Genomic DNA, 19,804 nt, shown 5'->3' with positions numbered 1-19,804 from the left:
AATGATGTTTTTCATGATCGCACCAAACATATTGAGATTGATTGTCATTTTATTCGCCAGCATGTCACCTGTGGAACTGTTCATCTTCTTCCTATTGCTTCAGTCGATCAACCCGCTGATATCTTCACTAAGGCTCATCCTCCTGGCCGCTTCAATGATCTTGTTTCCAAACTCAACTTGGTTGATGCTTTCCCTCCTTGAGTTTGCGGGGGGCTGTTAGAATAGCTTTAGCATAGCTTTAGCAGACTTCATTATTATTTGTATAGCTTTATGATAGACTAGCTTTAACTTTATATTATTAATTGTATAGTGTTTGCTTTCGGTGATAATGGTGGTATCCAATGCCCCTTTCTCTCTCTATAAAGAGAGCCTTCATCTCTTTGTAAATCACACAACATAATACAAACATTTCAGAGTCTCTCTCTCACTCTATAGCTTCTCTCACTCTCTCAAACTAATCTTTCAAATTTAAATAAAACATTTGCTATCAAGTTTTTGTAGAAGGGATAGTTGGTCTGTGGGTGTGAGGAATAACGAAATGAAGAAGATGGGAAATTTGTGGTATGAGAGAGGTGAGACTTATTAGTGATGGCTGGTGAGGAGGGTATACCTAATATAATTAATTAGCTTTCCAATGATGTTCCTAACTTCAGGTAGGGTAGTTTGGTAATTTTGCATTTTATAGTCACCTAAGAAGTATTTCAACATCACAAAACACAAGATCAGAGATTTGTCACCATTCAAAGTTCTTGATTGAGGTGTATTTTTTTATTTTTTTTAAAGCAAAAATAGCATTTTGTTAATAGAAGAAACCAACTATACACAATAGATTTCAGAAATTACAACAAAGTAAAGGTAAATGCACGCATACTGTTAGTTGGTTTTTATTGATTAATGCAAGATCTAATGAGATTACATAATCAAATGAGTTCGAGCTAAGTTGAATCACACATGAACTTGTTTGTGATCGCTTGCATCATTTTGTGGGAGGCTTCGACAATTCTCAAGAAAAGTTAGCATATCTCTTATTTGGATTGGATTATACTATTTCGTGCAAGCTAAATTACCTATTCATTTAAGTTATACATGACTTTATTAGCTTTACGAATGTAAGCAGCCAAGTCAAGCAAACTAGACATATAAGTAATAATATTAGAATGGCAATAATCACCTAGTGAAGTCAAGATAGTATAGTACGAATTAGGCAATGTGTCAACTTTCTCTCTTTCTTGAGGTAAGAGTGAGATTGTGAAAAATACCGCTCAATCTGTTAAAATCACATCAATTTGCGTCAATTTGGACTATTCTATCCGTAAACTGCTAATTGAATTTTAAATTTTATAATCCGCCTTCAAAACCGCTCCGCTATATTTAATACATATATATTTTTTAAAGTCTAATAAAATATCAAAGTAAAAATGAGTTTGAGAGATTTAAAATGTGAAATTTGTTACAAATTAGTAGTTATATATATAAAGAATATTATGTAAAGTTAGTTTGTATTATATATATAAAAAACATTATTCAAATTAGTAGGAGTATATATTATTCAAATGGTTGACAATTTGTTAAAATATTCTTCAATCTGTCCATCTGCCTAAAATTGCTCAAACCGTAATTTGTCAATTTGTCAATTCGCTAATCCGTTATTCAATTTATAATTTTACTCTCAAACTGCATGAACCGCACCGCGCACACCCGTAGGTAAGAGTCAAGTTTAAAATATGTATTCAAATTATAATAATAATTTTTTTAAAAAAAAAAACAAGGTTAATTAAGTTGTTGATTCCATGAGTAGGAAGTTTAAAGATAGGCTCCAGCATATAAAATGCAAAATTACCAAACTACCCTAACTGAAGTTAGAAACATCAATGGAAAGCTAATTAATTATATTATACATGTTCCATGGAGGGATATGTAGGTATACCCTCCTCACCAGTCATCACTAACCTAATTAATTATATTAAGTTGTTGATTCAAATGCTTACAATGAACTTTTTCTCTGTTTCCTCTCTCTCTCCCCCCTTATTATATGGTGCAAATGAGGTCTAAAATCATGAACGATCCCTTATGAATATTCAAGATATAATTTATGTGATTCATATACTTAGATATATATAACCTATGCCTTCGATTCATTTACATTGTTTTAGATATATGGATTAAACTAATTCATAATAACTAGAATTATTGTTCTAGGCCATGTGCCATGAATCATAAACTTAAGTGCATCAAGTCATCCAATTAATCTCTATATTGAAATATTTATGTTGTGTTTGGTTGGGGGATTTGGGGAGGGATTTGGAAAGGGAAAGGGAAAAGGTATGTGAAACTATGTGAAATATAGGCATGATTCATTCACATTTCACCTACCTTTTCCATTTCCCTTTCCAAATCTCTCTCCAAATCCCCCAACCAAACATAGCATTAAAGGATATATTTATCCTCCTATCAAACGACGGGATATATTCAATTGATTTGGTGTATCTTTCTGTAAGTTGAAAATTATAATACACAAATTTTTAAAATAAAAAATATTATAAACAGTCATCAAATTAGGACATTTTACTTCTATATTCATTCATCAAAGTTTTCAAATTCTAGACATCTTGGACTTAGAAATGATTAAAAAAAAATTGATTTAAATCATTTCCAAGAAATAAAAATAGAAAAAGCTTGAATTTTATTTCGAGAGCTTCCCTCTCCATAAATAATTATTCTTCCCAAAAATAGTAAAATAAAGGATAAGAATTGGGGGTAGATATTGATCGATGACCAGGTCAACTCGAAATAAATCTGTTCATAATTTATAATATTTAAGATTATATTTTAAGCTCGTAAAGCAGGAATGGATAATTTTTAAGGTCCATTTATATAATGCATATACATAACATACATGTTATATATATTTATATTTTATATTATTTAATTTTTTTTATTAGAGATGAAAATAACTTAAAAATAAATTAGTTAAAATACTTGTGCATTATCTTATTAAATAAAAAAAAACTATTAAATTACTAATATTATTTGCATTTAAGTTATGGCATAAACATATAATTAGTTAATAATATGACCAGAGTTGACAGTTTGGGAAGAAGGTTTTGAGCTAAAATAATTAATAAAGATAAAATAAATTAAAATAATAAATAAGATGAAATGTTATATCCAAATTATAATTATTTCATTTTTTCTCTCACAACTATCAAATTAATTACAAAAAATTCAACTAACTTTCTAAATATAACTTTTTTAATTAAATTAACAACTCCGATTGGTAGCTTGAAAAAGGGTTGGCTCGAATGGCCCGAGCCAAAAACGACGTTGTTTTGGATTCTTTTTTTTTTTGCTTTTCTTTCTCGTTTTACTGAAGATAAAGAAGATGAAGGTGAAGAAGAAGAACAAGAAGAAGAAGAGACAAGAAAGAGAGAGAATCAACACATCATCATCTTCAACAAACATCAACAGAGAGAGAGAGAGACATCAATACAGAGAAAGAGAATCAACATCTTCATTAACACATCATCATCATCAACAACAACATCTTCATCAACATCATCATCATCATCAACATCATCAATAACAACATATCATCATCATCAACAACAAGATCCAGATCCAAATCTACTAGAAAGGAAAAAAAAAAAAAAAGTAGAGAAAACAGAGGAGGCGATCGGCGATATCCACCGGCATCACCGTCGGTCTTCCTTCTCTTCCTCCTCCGCCATCACCACCACCGTCTCTTCTCTCTTCCTCTTCTCTCTCTCTTGCCTCTTCTCTTCTTTTCTCTTCTCTCTGTCTGTCTGTGTTTGAAAGCAAGAAAAAGAAAATAAATAAAAAATACAAAACGACGTCGTTTTGTATATTCGAGCCAATTTTCGAGCCACCGTTTTCGAGCAACGAAGTATTGACCAGAGTTGACATTTTGGGAAGAAGGTTTTGAGCTAAAATAATTAATAAAGACAAAATAAATTAAAATAATAAATAAGATGAAATGTTATATCCAAAATATAATTATTTTATTTTTTTTCTCACAACTATCAAATTAATTACAAAAAAAATTCAACTAATTTTCTAAATACAACTTTTTTAATTAAATTAAAGAGAAATGATCCAGACCCCAACACCCCACACATTTGTGAGAGAGAGAGAGGAGAGAGAGTGGAGGAAAAAAAAAGAAAAAAATATATATAATGTGTGACTACCAATCAAGAGCAAGGATCCTCTAGAGTTTTTTTTTCTTAAAGTTTCCTAGAGTGGTGTGTTGTATGGTTGAGATTTAATGACAAGTCACATCAATTTTTTAGCATTAAATCTCACCCATACAACACACCACTTTAGGAAACTTTAGGAAAAAAAACTCTAGAGGATCCTTGGTGACCAATCAATTGGGGGTTATGGGGGTCAAAAATAGTAAGAGTCTCAAGTATTTTCTTAAATTAAAATAATCAAAAAGTCCACTAAAATAACAACATAGTTTCTCCTTAAACGAGCTTGGATCTTAAACTAAGCCAGACTATTAGGCCCAACTGGGTTTGGAATACTAAATCGGGCCGGCCCACAAAAGTATAACTCATCCTCTGTCAACTCCTCGGTTAGGTACATCTTCTCGGGCCGGTTCGTCCAACGACCGTTTGGTAGTTACCAGTAATAATATGTACATTTATGTCATTTCACAAAAGTCAAAGGGTTTTATAGTACATCAAACTCTTCACATGGATTACGTGTCGCTCATTCAATCCGACACCTTCCCAGCTGCAAAATTTCCCTTTCCTCTAACAAGCAGAGAACCTACACTCCAACCATATATGTATGCAATCTGTAGATATCTAGAGAGAGAGAGAGAGATTCTTACAGAGCGCGACCTCGAATCTGAAGCATCAATTTCTGGTATAGAAAGAGAAAGAGAGAATTTTGAGCTTTTTGGAGAGAGAGAGAGAGAGAGAGAGTAGTGAAGTTGAAGAATGGAGAGTAGTAGTAGTAGTAGTAGTGGAATTGGTAGTGGTAATAGTGATATAATTGTTGTGAGAAGAGAGAGAATGAGAATAGAGAATCCATTTACTTTGAAGGTAGGTCAAGTATTTACAGGCTTTGGAATCGGCTGTGGTCTTGGTATCGGCGTTGGTCGCCCTTTAAATTTAGGTATTTTCTTCCCTCTACTCTCTCTCCCTTCTCTCTCTCTCTCTAAAAATTGTTGAGGAAGATGGATTTGGGAGGGTTCTTCAAACCCAAAGATGGAAACACCCATCAAAATTCTTCAGCTGCTAAATTGCCATGTACATTGTTTTCTCTCACTTCTTTATTATTTTACTGTCTAATTTGAGTTGAAATTGTGGTATCATTTTCATGTTGTTTGAATTGAATGTGTTGAAATTCATGTTAATTAATGTTTGCTCAGCTGTATTTAGGTGAATTTTCCTTACACTTCAACAATTAGCGTTGAAAAAGAACTACAACAACAATAACAATTAGCTTATATCACAATGGATTTGTTGACAAATAGGGTTCTGTCATTAGAGGATAGAAAGATGAGCTCTTGCCAAATTTTGGCATTGTTATAATTTGGCACGAAAAAATAGCACATGAATTGGAAGTGTTGTTGCCAATTTTTGGCTTTCGCATGAAACTGAAGCACACCATTAGAGTTGCTCTAACACGCAATTTCCATGTCATTTGAATCTTTAAAGCTGCTTTGCCACGTTCCTAAGCATTTTTTTTATTTTTTATTGTGGGGCATAGGTTATTCGAGAAAATGGAAGTCATTGCCGCCACCGTTGATAGTAATAAAGAGAATTGACATTTTATTTGTGGTGTTTCTTTTGATAAATGTGTATGCATGTGCACTAAATCTTAGCATGTTAATCAACAGATTTAAGCATCCATTTTATGAAGTTTTAATACATATCGGAATGTATTATCAAATATGTAAAACTATTATATGTATCTGTTTACATGTGGTATAATCATAATAAGTTGCAAGTCTTCCCATTTAATAACTTCTGCCGTGGGCAACTTATTTATGGCCTTAATTGGTTCCATATTAGTGTATCAGATTTATATTTTTGGGCCAAAACTTGAAAATTGAACTGCAAGTCCAGATGACATTTGGTTATATATGATTAGGGACAATGCAAATATTGAGAATACAGATATCCCAAAAATGTTGATTACAATGTACAATAATATATTAAAAGGTTTTTGAAAGCACTAACATATTGATGGGTAAATTGCAAATTTCACAGATATATCATTCCATAGTTACACAAAATAGTTAGTAGTAGTAACTACGTACCTGTAACTAAATTATTTGTACGAAAAATTAGATGTTCACCATTTTTTCGGATTTAATTTGTGTATTAGGTGCAATACCTGTAGTGAACCAAGTGATGGGTGCAACCAGAGGAGCAACAGATGCTTTTTCTGGTGTTGGCAGACATGTTAACGACTCTGTATGTTAATTATCTGTTTCCTTGCCTCTTATTTTGGAATCATTTGTTTTTGTTATTTTTCTCTTAACTATAACTTTCCATGAACCTTCTGTAATTTTTGTATTCTTTACTATTAGTTGAGGAAGTTGGGAGCAAAGAACATTGAAGCAGGCATTGGATGTGGAGTTGGTTTTGGACATGGTTTCGGAGTCGGTATGTATGAGGAAGAAATGTGCACTATTTGTGTTTTATGCATGATGTTGACGAACTGATATCTGGATATGTTCTTATATAGATTCCTAAAACTTCCCCATCAATTAAATTATACCCCCATTAGAGGGTGGTTCACTGCTGCACACTTGGGAGGCTACGTCCTACCTCCAAGTTTTTGTCTTGTAATGCACCAATGTTAGATGAATTTTACCTTGCATGTGGATTGTTATTAAGGGTATCACCTTACTTTGTTAATCATAAAATCAAGCTATTGGCCTCTCCCATTAACACCTTTTCCAATCCCTGTGGTTGGCCCTATTATTCTTATTTAGTGATTTCTATCTTGAATTCTTATTTAACCTTTTATGTCAATAAGTACTTCTGCCTTTTTGGTCTGCTGAAATATTCTCATGCAGTCAGGAACCTGTTAGAGTTTCAGTCACAAAATTTGTTTTGCTCAAGTTTGGTTCTTAGCTCACTATCTTAGCCACTAAAACTGTCAGATTGAGGCTAAGATTGTTGGGAAGTAGGCTATTGGAGAGATAAAAACAAACCAAATTTCAGTGCTTTTCTATTGCCACTTAAATCATGAGTGAGTAATAATCTGGTAATCCTTCTTGAAGCTGCAGTGTCACATAGGTAGTGTTTTGGTTCGTTGGAATGAAGTGGAATGGAATGATTATTCCATCAAGAATGTCTATTCTCAGATTTGGTTCATAAAAATAAAAAATCATGAAAAATACATTACAAATGGAATCATCATTCACCATTGTAAAGGAATGGTAAGGAATGACCATTCCATTATCATGCCACCTTCATTCTAGTGAACCAAACACTACCTTAATTCCATAGAACATATTTGCTTACTAGACTGGTGGTAAGAAAAAATAACATTCTCTATTTTTCCAGCTAAAAAAGTTGATGTTTGCATGGCAGGGCTTGCTGTGAAGCCTGGGGTGGTGAATCAAATTCAATCTTCTCTTGTAGTATGTATCGTTGTCTCAATCTATGGAAAACCTGCTACAGTCTTGTTTTTTAAGTATCTAAAACTGAACCTCCAAATTTGCTAGCAAGCAGTGACAAAGATGATGATGAAGTTTGGAATAGCTCCTAATTTATCCCTCGGTCGAGGCCTTATTCCACCATCTCTACAAAGTGGTATGATGCCCTCCAATCAAAGTCCAATTGGGAGTATCATGCAATTGGCAACAAAAGTACCCGACCAGACACCTCAAAGCTTGCCTACAGATGGAAACTTAATTTCAGGTGCTTCTTATGAAACTTTTGCATCAAAACAGCCTTCACCAGATACATCATATGGCAGTCGGACAGAGAAGGTCATCAGTGGTTTTCTGCAGAATCCAATTTTGAAAGATGAGGACAGCGGACAAAATAATATGGTATCTCACAAAGTTAATGTTTTTTTCAATCTGTCGCTTAGTTTTATTCAGTTCCTTAATCCTTATTTTCTCGATGTAATCATTTTTTGAGCTAATAATATTTTCTTTTTGCCGACAAATATAAAAAATATATAATATAAAAAAAAATATTTAAAAAAAAAACTACTTTTAAAAGTCTCTTTATTGTATTCATGCACTTCATAAAGGAGATCCGCATGTTTAGCAGTAGAAACATTTTTGAGTACACAGCCACCAGGTTAAATCATTTTGGTAAGTAGGATGCAGTTGATAGGTGTGACCATTGTAAAAAATAAACTGATGTATTATTGATTGATGTAGTGATTGTTACAAGATTGATATATATTCTGTATATTACAATTCCTATATATAGAGGAGAAGATGGTAGTGGAGTGTGTGATAGTGGAGGTGGATGGTAGTGGAGTGTGTGATAGTGGAGGTGGTAGGTGTGGAGAAAGATAGTGGAGGTAGTAGGTGAGTGGTAAATTCTAACAGCCCCCCGCAAACTCAAGGAGGATAGAAACTAACCAACTTGAGTTTGAAGAGAGTAACAAAACAAGAAAATTAAACTGATAAATAAAATAAAACAGGATAGGAGACACGGTATGGTCGTGTCAGACCGATGTAGCTGAACAGTTTACGAGGTCATGTCGGACCGATGTAGCAGACAGTTTACGGGGTCATGTCGGACCGTTGTAGAAGACAACAGTTGTTGTGACAGTTTACGGAGTCTTGCTGGACCCTTGTAGAAACTAACCGGAATCAATGTCGGGACAGTTTACAGAGTCTTGTCGGACCCATGAAGGAGCTAACCGGAATCAATGTCGGGACAGTTTACAGAGTCTTGTCGGACCCTTGTAGAAATTAACCGGAAACAATGTCGGGACAGTTTACAGAGTCTTGTCGGACCCTTGTAGAAACTAACCGGAATCTATGTCGGGACAGTTTACAGAGTCTTGTCGGACCCTTAAAAAGTCGCACCCTCAAAAGGTGTGCCCAATTTTGTCAAAAGGCGTGCCATCAAAAGGCGTGCCCAATTCATCAAAAGGTGTGCCGGACATGATGGCGAGGCACGTGAGTGCCTTGGTTGGCGTGCCCGTTTGTCGTCTGGCGGCAAGTGGCGCGCGATACGCGTGGCTACCTCGGCTATATAACCATGACAGAGCCTGAGGCCGAGGCAGAAGCAAAAACAAAAAACTGCGAAATCCTCTGTAAAACTCTTCGTTGTGCTGAGAGAGAGAGGCTGTAACACTGTTGTGCTGAGAGAGAAACTCTGTAATACGCTGTAACACTCTGTTGCCCAGAAAAATGGCCTCGTCCTCGTCTTCCCGTGGACTGCTCACCCTCTTTCCCGACCTCAACGAGTCAACGAGAGAGAGAACTGGTGCGGTGGCACTGGAACCTCAACCAAACACCGCTGGGTATACTCCGTTGAACTTTCCGATGCGGTCTGTGGAGCAAAGAATGGCAGTCCTGTCGGATGTGGAGGCCAATCAGTATACTTTGAAGGTATGTGTGGAAAGCATGACGGCGGTCACAAACCTGTCGAACCGGCTGCAGAGTAGGACAAATGAGGTGCAGCAGTTAAACTCCCAACTGGCTCTGCTCCAACGCATGTATAAGGATGCGCGAGCAGAGATAAGTGTGCTGAAGGCGGAAAATAAGGAACTGAAACGGAAGGCCACCGTGATGTTCCGATTTGGAGGACCGCCAGATGCTGCAGTGGAGGAGCAGACTGGAGGCAAAAAGAAGAGGCCGACGGCAGAGTAGAGAAGAAAAAATCTCACCTGTGGAAGTGGTTGTGTGTTTGTAGTTTTTTTTTTTTTTTTTTTTTTTTTTTTTTTTTTTTTTGTGTGTGTAAAATTGTGATCGGGGTTGATCCCTGAAATGAATAAAAGATGGTTTGGTGTGCAAAGCTATATGGTATGAATGGAATTTGAAAAAGATTAAAAATAATGTGAAAGAAAAATAAAGAAAGAAATAATAAGAATAAATTTGAAATCAAAATGAAAGATGGGGGAAATAAGGAAAGTGGTTCACGTGGTTTTTTTTTTTTTTTTTTTTTTTTTTTTTTTTTTTTGAATTAATAATAATAATAATAATAATAATATATTAAGGAGGAAAGCATGTGCGTTGGTGCGAGAAAATAAAGAAAATAAAATTGGAGAGAAGTTTGTGAATAAAGTTGAAGTAAGAAAAAATAAAAATAAAAAGGAAATGTGAGATTTAAATTTGTTTGGACGGATCCTACCACTAATGGAAAAGTAAGATGATGAATGTGCAAACCGTGTGTTTCGTTTTCTTTTTAAAAAAGATGAATTAAAATAAATATAAAAAAAAAGAAAAAGAAAGTTGAATGGGGAAGTGATGCAGACAACCCACGTGAGTGAAAGAAAAAGGATAGTGGGTGTGAAAGTTGAAAAGCCTCTTAAAGTAATCCTTGAATGCAAAGTTCAAGGCCTGAGTGGGAACAAAGAGAATAAAAAAAGAAGAGAGTGAGGAAAAAGTAAAGTGAGAGATAGCTCTAGTGCTTCTGGCAAAGCAGCATCTGGCAAAGGACCAAAGGAGCAAGCTTCTAGTGCTTCTGGCAAAGCAGCATCTGGCATGTCCAGCGATGAAAGGAATCAGAGGCATATCTCTGCCCGAGCTTTAATGCCTCCTCCTCGGTCATCAACCAATTCATTTTCAAATTCAGTTCATGTTAAATCAAGGTTTGGAGGTTCATCAAGCAAAAAGCAACCCTTGCGGAGGGCTGAAATGTCCACATCCAGCAACACATCAAATAGCATGAGTGAATCTTCCTACAGAAACAGGGGATCCTCAGATTCACGGACGGGTCAGAGTAGTAACCTGAGTTCCAACTCTGATGCTCACAAACCCCGAAGAAAAAGGAGGCCTAAGAAAAAAAAAAAGCAGGCAAACATGCTGTGTGCATGGAAGAAGAAGATGGCGCAAGTGGCGAAGCCGGACTTGGCGAAGAGGACGGAGGTGAGCTGAATGAGCCAGCTCGACTCGCCGGTGAAGCCGTGGACGACGGCGACTATTCCGATGATTCAGTTATGGGATTCGTGGCAGCGGATGGAAGGTATGTGTAGAGGTCCGGCGGGCGGCCAAGGCGAGGCTGCCGCCCGCCGGTGAAGCAGAATGACTAGGTTGTTAACCTTGCTCTGATACCATGTAAAAAATAAACTGATGTATTATTGATTGATGTAGTGATTGTTACAAGATTGATATATATTCTGTATATTACAATTCCTATATATAGAGGAGAAGATGGTAGTGGAGTGTGTGATAGTGGAGGTGGATGGTAGTGGAGTGTGTGATAGTGGAGGTGGTAGGTGTGGAGAAAGATAGTGGAGGTAGTAGGTGAGTGGTAAATTCTAACAACCATCTAAATAAAATTCTGTTTAATTTTTGCAAGAAATGTATGAATCAAAATTTTGAAAGAGGGAATGTTCTGTAAGGGTTTTAGTTTTCAGAAGTGAAGAACCATGGTGTCTTGTCCAGTAATTCACATAAAGCCCTGGATGTTTGTCATATCCTCATTTGACAAACTCTCCTTGCAGAACTGCTGGCTAGCTTTAATATTATCTGAAAGTTGGAATTACTTTTGTTATGAGTATGTACCTTTGGATGTAAGAAACTGCTATATGAAAAATAGAATTAAGTGTGTCAGACATGGAAACTGCAAAACTGGATTTTCCTTATCCTACATTTAGCTGAGAGATTGGTAGTATTTTACTTCACAAAGTGCAGATATTAAATTATTTTAGGAATCAGCTAAATTGTAGTTTTTCTTGACTAGGATATTGTTATGTTCCTTAACCAAAACAAATATCTGAACCCGTTCAAATTAGCACCAGTTTTACCTCTTCATGAATGTGGTTATGCCAAAATAGTTCCCTTTGACAATATGATTTGGTCATTCAGAATTTTCTTATATTCATTTGTACAATTGTGCTGAAAATGCAGACCTGGATGCATGTGTCTAATGCAGAACCTAAAACAAGAAGGACCGAGGATATTTGCAACATCTCACCTGCTATGTGTTTTAGTTGTTCACTGTAGTATCACTTGCCATGGCATTACTACAAATAAAAATCTTTGAGGCTTGAAGTTATTTATTTCTTTTTGTGTATGTTTATCTGAATTGAGATTGTCACCTAAAGGAAGGAGAAATGAATATTTTTCTAATCCCTGGAATTCAACTTTGTAGGCTGGGCATCTGCGATCAGAAAACAACATTCTTCAGATGGTAATGTTTTACTTCTACTATTATTATTTCACCAATGTTTGAGCCAATTTCTTGAGAAGATATTAATTATCGTAGTGGCCTCAGCATTTTGCTAATTCTGTGGAAAAACTCCACGTTTCTAATCAGGAGAGAAGGGATATGCTAGACTCTCCTTGTACTGGAGTTTATTAATAGATTACAAATCGCTCATTGCATTTGTTTTAATTTTTTTTGCTCAGTTGCATTTGTTTTAGTTAATAAATCACTCAATATACAACCAGTTTTATGCATCTAGTCTTTGTTTGACCCTGTTTGTTTGCAACATCCAAGAGGAACTTTCTCAGCAATAAAATAAAAGCATTGAAAACGGTGAAATTTCCTGTGTATGCAGGTGTTGAAACACCAGCAAGTGATCGAGGAGCTTATGAAGGAAAATGAGAAGCTTCGCAAGATATTGGTGGAAGACCTGAAAATTCCACCCAGCAAGCTCCAAGGCAGCTACTCAAGTAATAGATCATCATGTGCTGATTGTTTGGAGTGCCGTAGAAAACAAAGAAAAAAATAAATCAAAACAAATATAGTACCTAAACACATGCACGTTTTTAGTGCTCGACTACAAAAATCTTACCTCATGCTCCTTTTTTACTTGGGTTTGGACTTTTGTTCTGCAACCCAACTTTGAAGAATCATAATTTGAGGCACCATACTAGGAACATAGATTACTATTAATTCAAATAATTTGTTAAACAAAAGAAGTGTTTGTGCTATAATCAGTTGAGAGATTACTAAAATAGGTCCATGAGATATATACCTTTTAGTTTAGGGCTACTTTTCCTTTCTTTTCTTTCTCCCCCCGTCACCTTGCATTTTGAGTTGTCTATTACTCTTTTCTGTTGGATTGATTGTTTAAATTCTGCCTTCTCAACCCTGATTTGACTAAGAACCAAACCCATTTAAGATAGTTCTTCATCTAAATGGTTAGGCCTCCATAATCCAGGCCATAAATTTGTTGGACCTTCGGTGTAGTGTTCATAATCTCGACCTTCTTTAAATTTTTAGCATGTTCTCTTTTGGGATTGGTTAGAATTATTTATTTGTTTTGGTTTTTGAGGGGATTGTAGAGAACTATACAAGAATTGAAGTAATAAATATGTTGGGCAATTTGTGAGCTCGCCTATGTCATTGATCTGGCACTATCATATGTGATTTATTTTCTTTTTGAGATGTAAAAAATGTTCAATACATATTTTCTTTCCATTGAATGGCAAGTAATTTAGGGTACCTTTTTCAATAGTAATATCAGTTTAGGTTAATTTATAACAAAATTTCAGATAAACAAAAGTCTTTTCTAGGATGGTGAATTCTATAAGACAGCTTTTGTCAGGCATTTGATAGGAACAGGCAAAGATAGAAAAGGGGGATTGATGACTCTGATTTGGTCTTTAAAATGGAATCCAATGCTTTTCATGAGAAGGCAACCTCATTTTAGGGTCTAGATCCCTTATGTCTCTTACAAGAATGAGAGACTATCAGATAAATAAGAAATAGATAAAGTAATTGCAAATTTCAAAATTTAATTTTCATTTGCACCGAATTTAGTATGTAATTATTTTTTTGATTTTCATTTATCTGATATTTGTCCTACAAGAACTGTTATATGCAATTGATGTGTGCAGGCAAAATATAATGCCATGTTAGGTTGATTGGTATAGGGTATGTTGAATGATTGTGCACAACATCATGACTATTGTGCCTATACTCATTAATGTTGTAAAGTCAGCATTTTCGACTATGTTAAGATATCAATGCTAACAATCAATATGGGTGGTTGTCCATTTTGGTGTACCACGATGAAGCTTCTTAGGCGGTCTTGGAAAATGGTTTTGAGATCATTGTCATGTCTCAATATATGACTGGACTCTTTTTTCTCTTTTCTTTTCCCTTTTTTTCCCCTTTTTTTTTTTTTTTTTTGGTTGATAATCGATTATTCGGTCAGCTTGAGCACACCTCAACTAAACTCAGAACATTGAATTAATGACCAAGCAAACTTCTAGTGATCTCTTAGGATAACTTGAACTAGGAACCTTAGATTTTATCCTCAACTGGTCACATTGAGTGATACTAAAATTATTAGTAAATAAATTCTAAGGGATTGGCTTAGTAAGTAGAACTTGGGGTCTAAGGGTGTGTTTCCTTTAGGTTTCAGGTTTAACTCCCATTGAGGAGTAATCCGCTCTTGGGTTCACACTCGCAAACTCTATTTGAGATTTGCTCGATTCACATGGAAGGGGCATTTTGTGTGGGTCTCGAGATTAATTGAGCTATGCATAAGCTGGTCTGAACACTCAGTTCTCAATATATATATATATTAATAAAAAAAAAAATGATATTTGTGTAGAATGTTTATATCTAATTTTTGACAAAAATGATGTGGTATTGATATTTTTTTAAATATAAATCACATTGACAATTATTCTATTTTAAAATAACAAAATCATGATTGGTTATATAATTTTATATTAATTTATGTTCTTTCTTTTCTTCTTTTTCTTTTTTGTATCACTATTCTTAACAAATATATTTCACATTGTATTTAGTTGGCATTTGTATTGATACGCTTGCTAATGTTTCTAATATTACTTTTGTAACAGTGTTACATGTACAGAAATTTTTAAATACAAAATGCATAAATTTGAGATTAAAAAAAAATATTCACATAATTATAAATAGATTCAAACATATTATGTTACATTTATATATTGTGTGTTTGAACTCTTTACCTCTCATATGTGGGGCTTAACAAATCATGTGCACTTCACTATGTTGCTAGCCCCACCATCAACCATACTCTTCATACCCCTTAGGCTTCCACCACTAAATGCCCATTCTCCTTTAATCCCTTTTCCTCGCATCACACACTCAAAAAGAGAGTCCAAGGACACACCTCCCAACTTCCAAAAAGCAGACTCACACTTTCCCTTTCTTTTTCTTTTTCTTTTTTTTCTTTTTCTTTTTCTTTTTCTTTTTTTTTTTTTTTTCCTACACGTATATAATTCTAGCTAGCACCTAATTTTTTTTCTTCTCCATCCCATTCCCACCAACAATTGCTCCTTTCATCACTCCTCCATCTAACACCCTTAAGTGCCAACTACCCTAAGCAATAGGAAAAGGTCTATTTTTATGAAACTTTTATTAGAATATTTAAAGTAATTTTTTTTTCTCATATCTTTTCTAACTAAATCTAGAAATAAACTTATATATCATTTTCATTTTTATACAAAAATATTTGGCAAGAATGATAAAACAATTTTATTTTTAAAATTTGTTAAGTCATTTTGATGGACTTTTCACCTTAAAATAATAAAATTAACACTTGTTATATATATATATATATATTTACCTAGCATTACTCTTGGGAAGGGACCTATGCAACTGTTTTTGTTCAGTTGCAATTTTGATTGGAGCTCAAAATGACTTCTATCAAAATATTACTTCAGAAAGCATATTGCAGTTGCATTTATAGCGAGTCCATAGAAAGCTAGCAACATGGATTTTCTCGTGAGCCAAGCAATGTAAGGTTTTGAACCCACAATAAGTGTAAGCAACAATATTAGATGCATAGAATTAGAATATGGAAAATATATTGTGTGGTTGATATTTATTTTAAATATGACCTATATCGCATTCAAGATGGATTTCAATCGCATAATGTATTTTTTGTATTTTAATTATGTGCAACTAACATTACTAAAGTTTTAGAGATTAAAATTGAACATCAAAACAACCTATAATAATTTTCTTTTCTTTTCTTTTTCCTTCTCTTCAATTAAAGGAATGGATTTTTGTTGGCCAAGCAAAAAGCTCATACATGAAATTATATGACAAAGAAATTATTATCAATCATAAAATTGACACTACAAACACAAGAAGAATTGCAAAGTCTTTCTTATTCATCTAAAAGTCAAAATGCTACAAAAAGGGCTGTAACATCCGATAAATCTCGAAACCATCCTCATCCCCCTTCTCACAAATCACAAATACAACTCCAAATATCAGTCAAGGATCTTCTGTCCCCAAACACTTTTATTTTTCCGTCTCAGAAAACTCAAAATTATTAAATTATGTGAAATTCTCTAGACTTGAAAATCTTGAAATATAAACAGCTGCAAGAGTTTTAGGATGGGAATTGAGGGATTTAGGATAGAGGACCTTGCATACAAAGAAAATGAACATGGAGGGAAAGAAAACCAGAAAATAAAAAGAATACACAAATAAATATCAGTTTTAAATCAATGATCACCAGTTGATTAAACAAGGAGTGCAACCCCTCCAAACAATGCTAACATGGCCATGTTGCATCGATGCATGAAAGCTCCTGAGCCCGGGGTGGAGGTGGCTGGTGTGATGGCCGGTGTGTTTGCAATAGAAGAAGGCGATCCCCTGCTGCCAGGTGCAAGTGGAGAGGTTGGCGCGGTGGGTGGAGTGGTTGGGGCGGTGGGAGCCGGTGGTGAGCTCGTGGTAGGGCTAGGGTTCATGGTTGGAGGGGAAGACATTGGAGGAGACATCATTGGTGGTGGGACACTTGGGGGAGGAGCCATCATTGGTGGTGGTGATGCTGCCATGGGCGGTGGGCTTGCAACCATGGTGGGTGGTGCTGCCATGGTAGTGGGAGAAGAAGCTGGAGATTGAGCCATGGACAAAGCCACAATATTAGCAAGCAACATGGTTAGCATGAGGATGGCATGTTTTACAGCCATGACTCTTGTGAGTATGATGAAGAGAGGTAGTATAGATGTTGTTTTGTGAGGAATTGGAGAGAGTGAGGTTAAGGTCTGATATATAGAGGAGATGATAGTTTCGAGAATTATGCCTCTATTCTTACATAAGAATGCATTGAATTCTCATGGAATCAAATGCAAACGTGCCACGTGTAAGAAGAAAATTGGCAAGATAGTGGCTGAGCACTCTATTTTGTTAAGGTTGGTTGGTAAGTTGACACCATTGTCTGCCACACTAATTAAGAAGTGGTTTGGCATAAATTTTATAATTAGCTTCCCTCGAGTCCACTAATTGGACTGGATGAGTTGTGAGCCATTCCGAGCTCACTTTGGTGATTTCTAAGGGCTCATCTTTTAATGGTTTCTAAGTAAATTATTCAAACAAAAAATTAATTTGATCAAACATCCACTAAGGAATGTGTAACAACTTCTCTATCGAATCAACTAGCCTCAAAAATGGATGTCGCTTCGACAGGATCCGGACACGACGGGACTCTCACCCTCTCCGGCGCCCCTTTTCAAGGGACTTGGGCTTGGTCCGCTGAGGACGCTTCTCCAGACTCCAATTCAAATAACGGGATTGCTCAATTTTCAAGTTGGGCACTTTCCAGTTCACTTAGCGTTTTTAGGTGAATCTTTGTTAGTTTTTTTTCCTTCGATAATCATATAATTGAATCACAATTATTTTCAAATATATATATATATGCAAAATAGACGTTTACATATAATTTTAAAAATAGATTGACTATTTTTTAAAACAAATATGATGTAATTTGTCCAAGGAGTACAAAAACTTGAATGTCTCTAAGCTTATTGTAGGAGCAAATTCACAAATGAAAATTTATTTTATTTTATTTTTTTGGTTATAAATATGGGGGTGATTTGCGTGTCTTTTGCTTTTTGGAATTGACTTTTGTAAAATTTGAAGTCATGGGAAGCGAAGAGAGGACTTTTTTTTTTTTTTTCCTTTGCGCGTTTTGCGTTGTGCTAATTGGTGGTCCAACACATAACACACACCCCATCCAACTTTCTTGCCTCCACGTACACACACTTACTCTCTCTCTCCCTCTCTCGATAAGTTGCTATTTAGTCGTCTAACAATATTGCTATTTAGAAATGTTATCAAATGTTCTTGCATGTACACACCCAAAAAAATACAAAAACTTCAATATTGTGACAGATCCAAACATCACCTTAGGAATCTTATACCAAAGTAAGCGTTTTATTACCCAAAGGCTCACAACCTTACAAAAAGACAACACAAAACGAACATCACTTGGAGAATAACTACTCATAAGTCCAAGGTTAATCCAACTAAATAAAAAATAAGAACATCATCTTGCAATATAACCAAAGACGCAAAACCAAAAATTAAATTAGCTCCATCTCGTTGTTCTAGCAAGCTTGCGCATCTTTTTCTTGAGTTTCTTTCGATTTTCATTTCTAGAACAACTATACTACCAAATCTTTTTCTCGAGTTTCTTTCGATTTTCATTTCTAGAAGGATCTACCAACCATGTTGATAGCAATGGGAACCTAACCATACATTTTACAAAGAGCCCCACCTAGCTTGCAAAAATGTTACAGTCACTCTCTCTGTTCCTCTGGTGCTAAGGAGTGCCAACTGGCGGCATTTAGCAAAAAGCAGGTACAAAATAAGGCTGCCCAGCACTTGGGGAAGACTGAAGGGTCACCCTATTTGATTTTCTGTGGTCAATCTTGCCCCCACACCCCCGAGATCATCGGTTGTGAAATTGGAAAATTCACTGCACCTATCAGAGTATTATAGTCCTTTTGGCTTTCCATATCTATTTTACATCCTTGTTTGTGCCAACCTTAGCCCCTCTTGGGGTTGCCAACTGTTGCAAGGATAAGAAAAGGATAGTACTCTGTAGTAATGCCCTAACCCTGACAGACTCCCTCCATATTCACTGACCAGTCTCTTTCAGTCTCATATATTACAAGTTATGTGTGTGTGTGTGTGTGTGAATTGTGTGTATAATTGGTGTAAAATGTTTTTTTCTGTTGAGACTTTGCACAGAGTGAGTTTCCCAAATAATGTGTGAACATCAAATATGATTCGAAATTTGGAGCTTTGTAGGCTTTTGTTTCTCATATCTTCATCTTGCATAATTGAAGTCTTTAGTTTCTTTCGATTTGTTTCTCTCATTGTACGATTTTGAGGACTTCTCAAGTTTTCTATTTGGGTATACTAGAAGACTCCACAACTAATGTTCAACTTTTTCTATCCTAATACAATGTAGGAAAATGATAATTTTCTAAAATTTTCATACAAAACCCTTCACCAAAATGATGTGTCAATGGCAATTTTAATACTACGAAGCATTTTAAGGGATTTTTGTTTTAAAGTGACAGGCACACTTCAATATGTATTCTATGTATGCATTTTCTATTTATTTGTGTCAATGGCAATTTTAATACTACAAAACATTTTGAGGGATTTTTGTTTTAAAATGACGGGCACACTTCGATATGTATTCTATGTGTACATTTTCTATTTATATATCATTATATATTCTATAATGTAACATTCGAATGATTGGAGAAGCCAATTCTGAGTTGGAAAAAATAAGAATTGCTTTCTATGCCAAAAGATCTCATAATAGAGATTGATGGTAAGTTGTTGACTTTGGAGATTTCGAAGGGGACATGCATGTCTGGTGGCTTTTCAATAATAATTAGATCCATGTTTTGGAAAGGTATCACCATGTT

At 35.1% G+C, this 19,804-nt stretch overlaps 1 protein-coding gene across 4 annotated transcripts; it reads left to right on the top strand.

Annotated features, from left to right (window-relative positions):
• The first annotated feature begins 4,724 nt into the window (after nucleotides 1–4,724).
• On the top strand, nucleotides 4,725–13,475 carry LOC114261984 (dynamin). Of its 4 annotated transcripts, none has more exons than XM_028202310.2 (7): nucleotides 4,725–5,142; nucleotides 6,361–6,449; nucleotides 6,566–6,641; nucleotides 7,578–7,627; nucleotides 7,712–8,041; nucleotides 12,276–12,314; nucleotides 12,685–13,475. In XM_028202310.2, exons 1-7 carry the CDS (start codon nucleotides 4,965–4,967, stop codon nucleotides 12,856–12,858), a joined length of 936 nt encoding a protein of 311 aa, XP_028058111.1. In that variant the 5' UTR covers nucleotides 4,725–4,964; the 3' UTR covers nucleotides 12,859–13,475. The 4 variants fall into 4 exon arrangements, with proteins under 4 accessions (XP_028058111.1, XP_028058110.1, XP_082758370.1 ...); XM_028202309.2 differs by having other exon boundaries at nucleotides 4,825–5,142; nucleotides 7,712–8,053; XM_082902244.1 differs by having other exon boundaries at nucleotides 4,841–5,276.
• The last annotated feature ends 6,329 nt before the right edge of the window (nucleotides 13,476–19,804 follow it).

Source organism: Camellia sinensis, chromosome 13, assembly GCF_055761805.1.
Source record: "Camellia sinensis isolate YWXY chromosome 13, ASM5576180v1, whole genome shotgun sequence".
Taxonomy (NCBI): domain Eukaryota; kingdom Viridiplantae; phylum Streptophyta; class Magnoliopsida; order Ericales; family Theaceae; genus Camellia; species Camellia sinensis.
The sequence above is the reverse complement of the archived record's forward strand: the minus strand, read 5'-3'. Positions and strand labels throughout refer to the sequence as shown.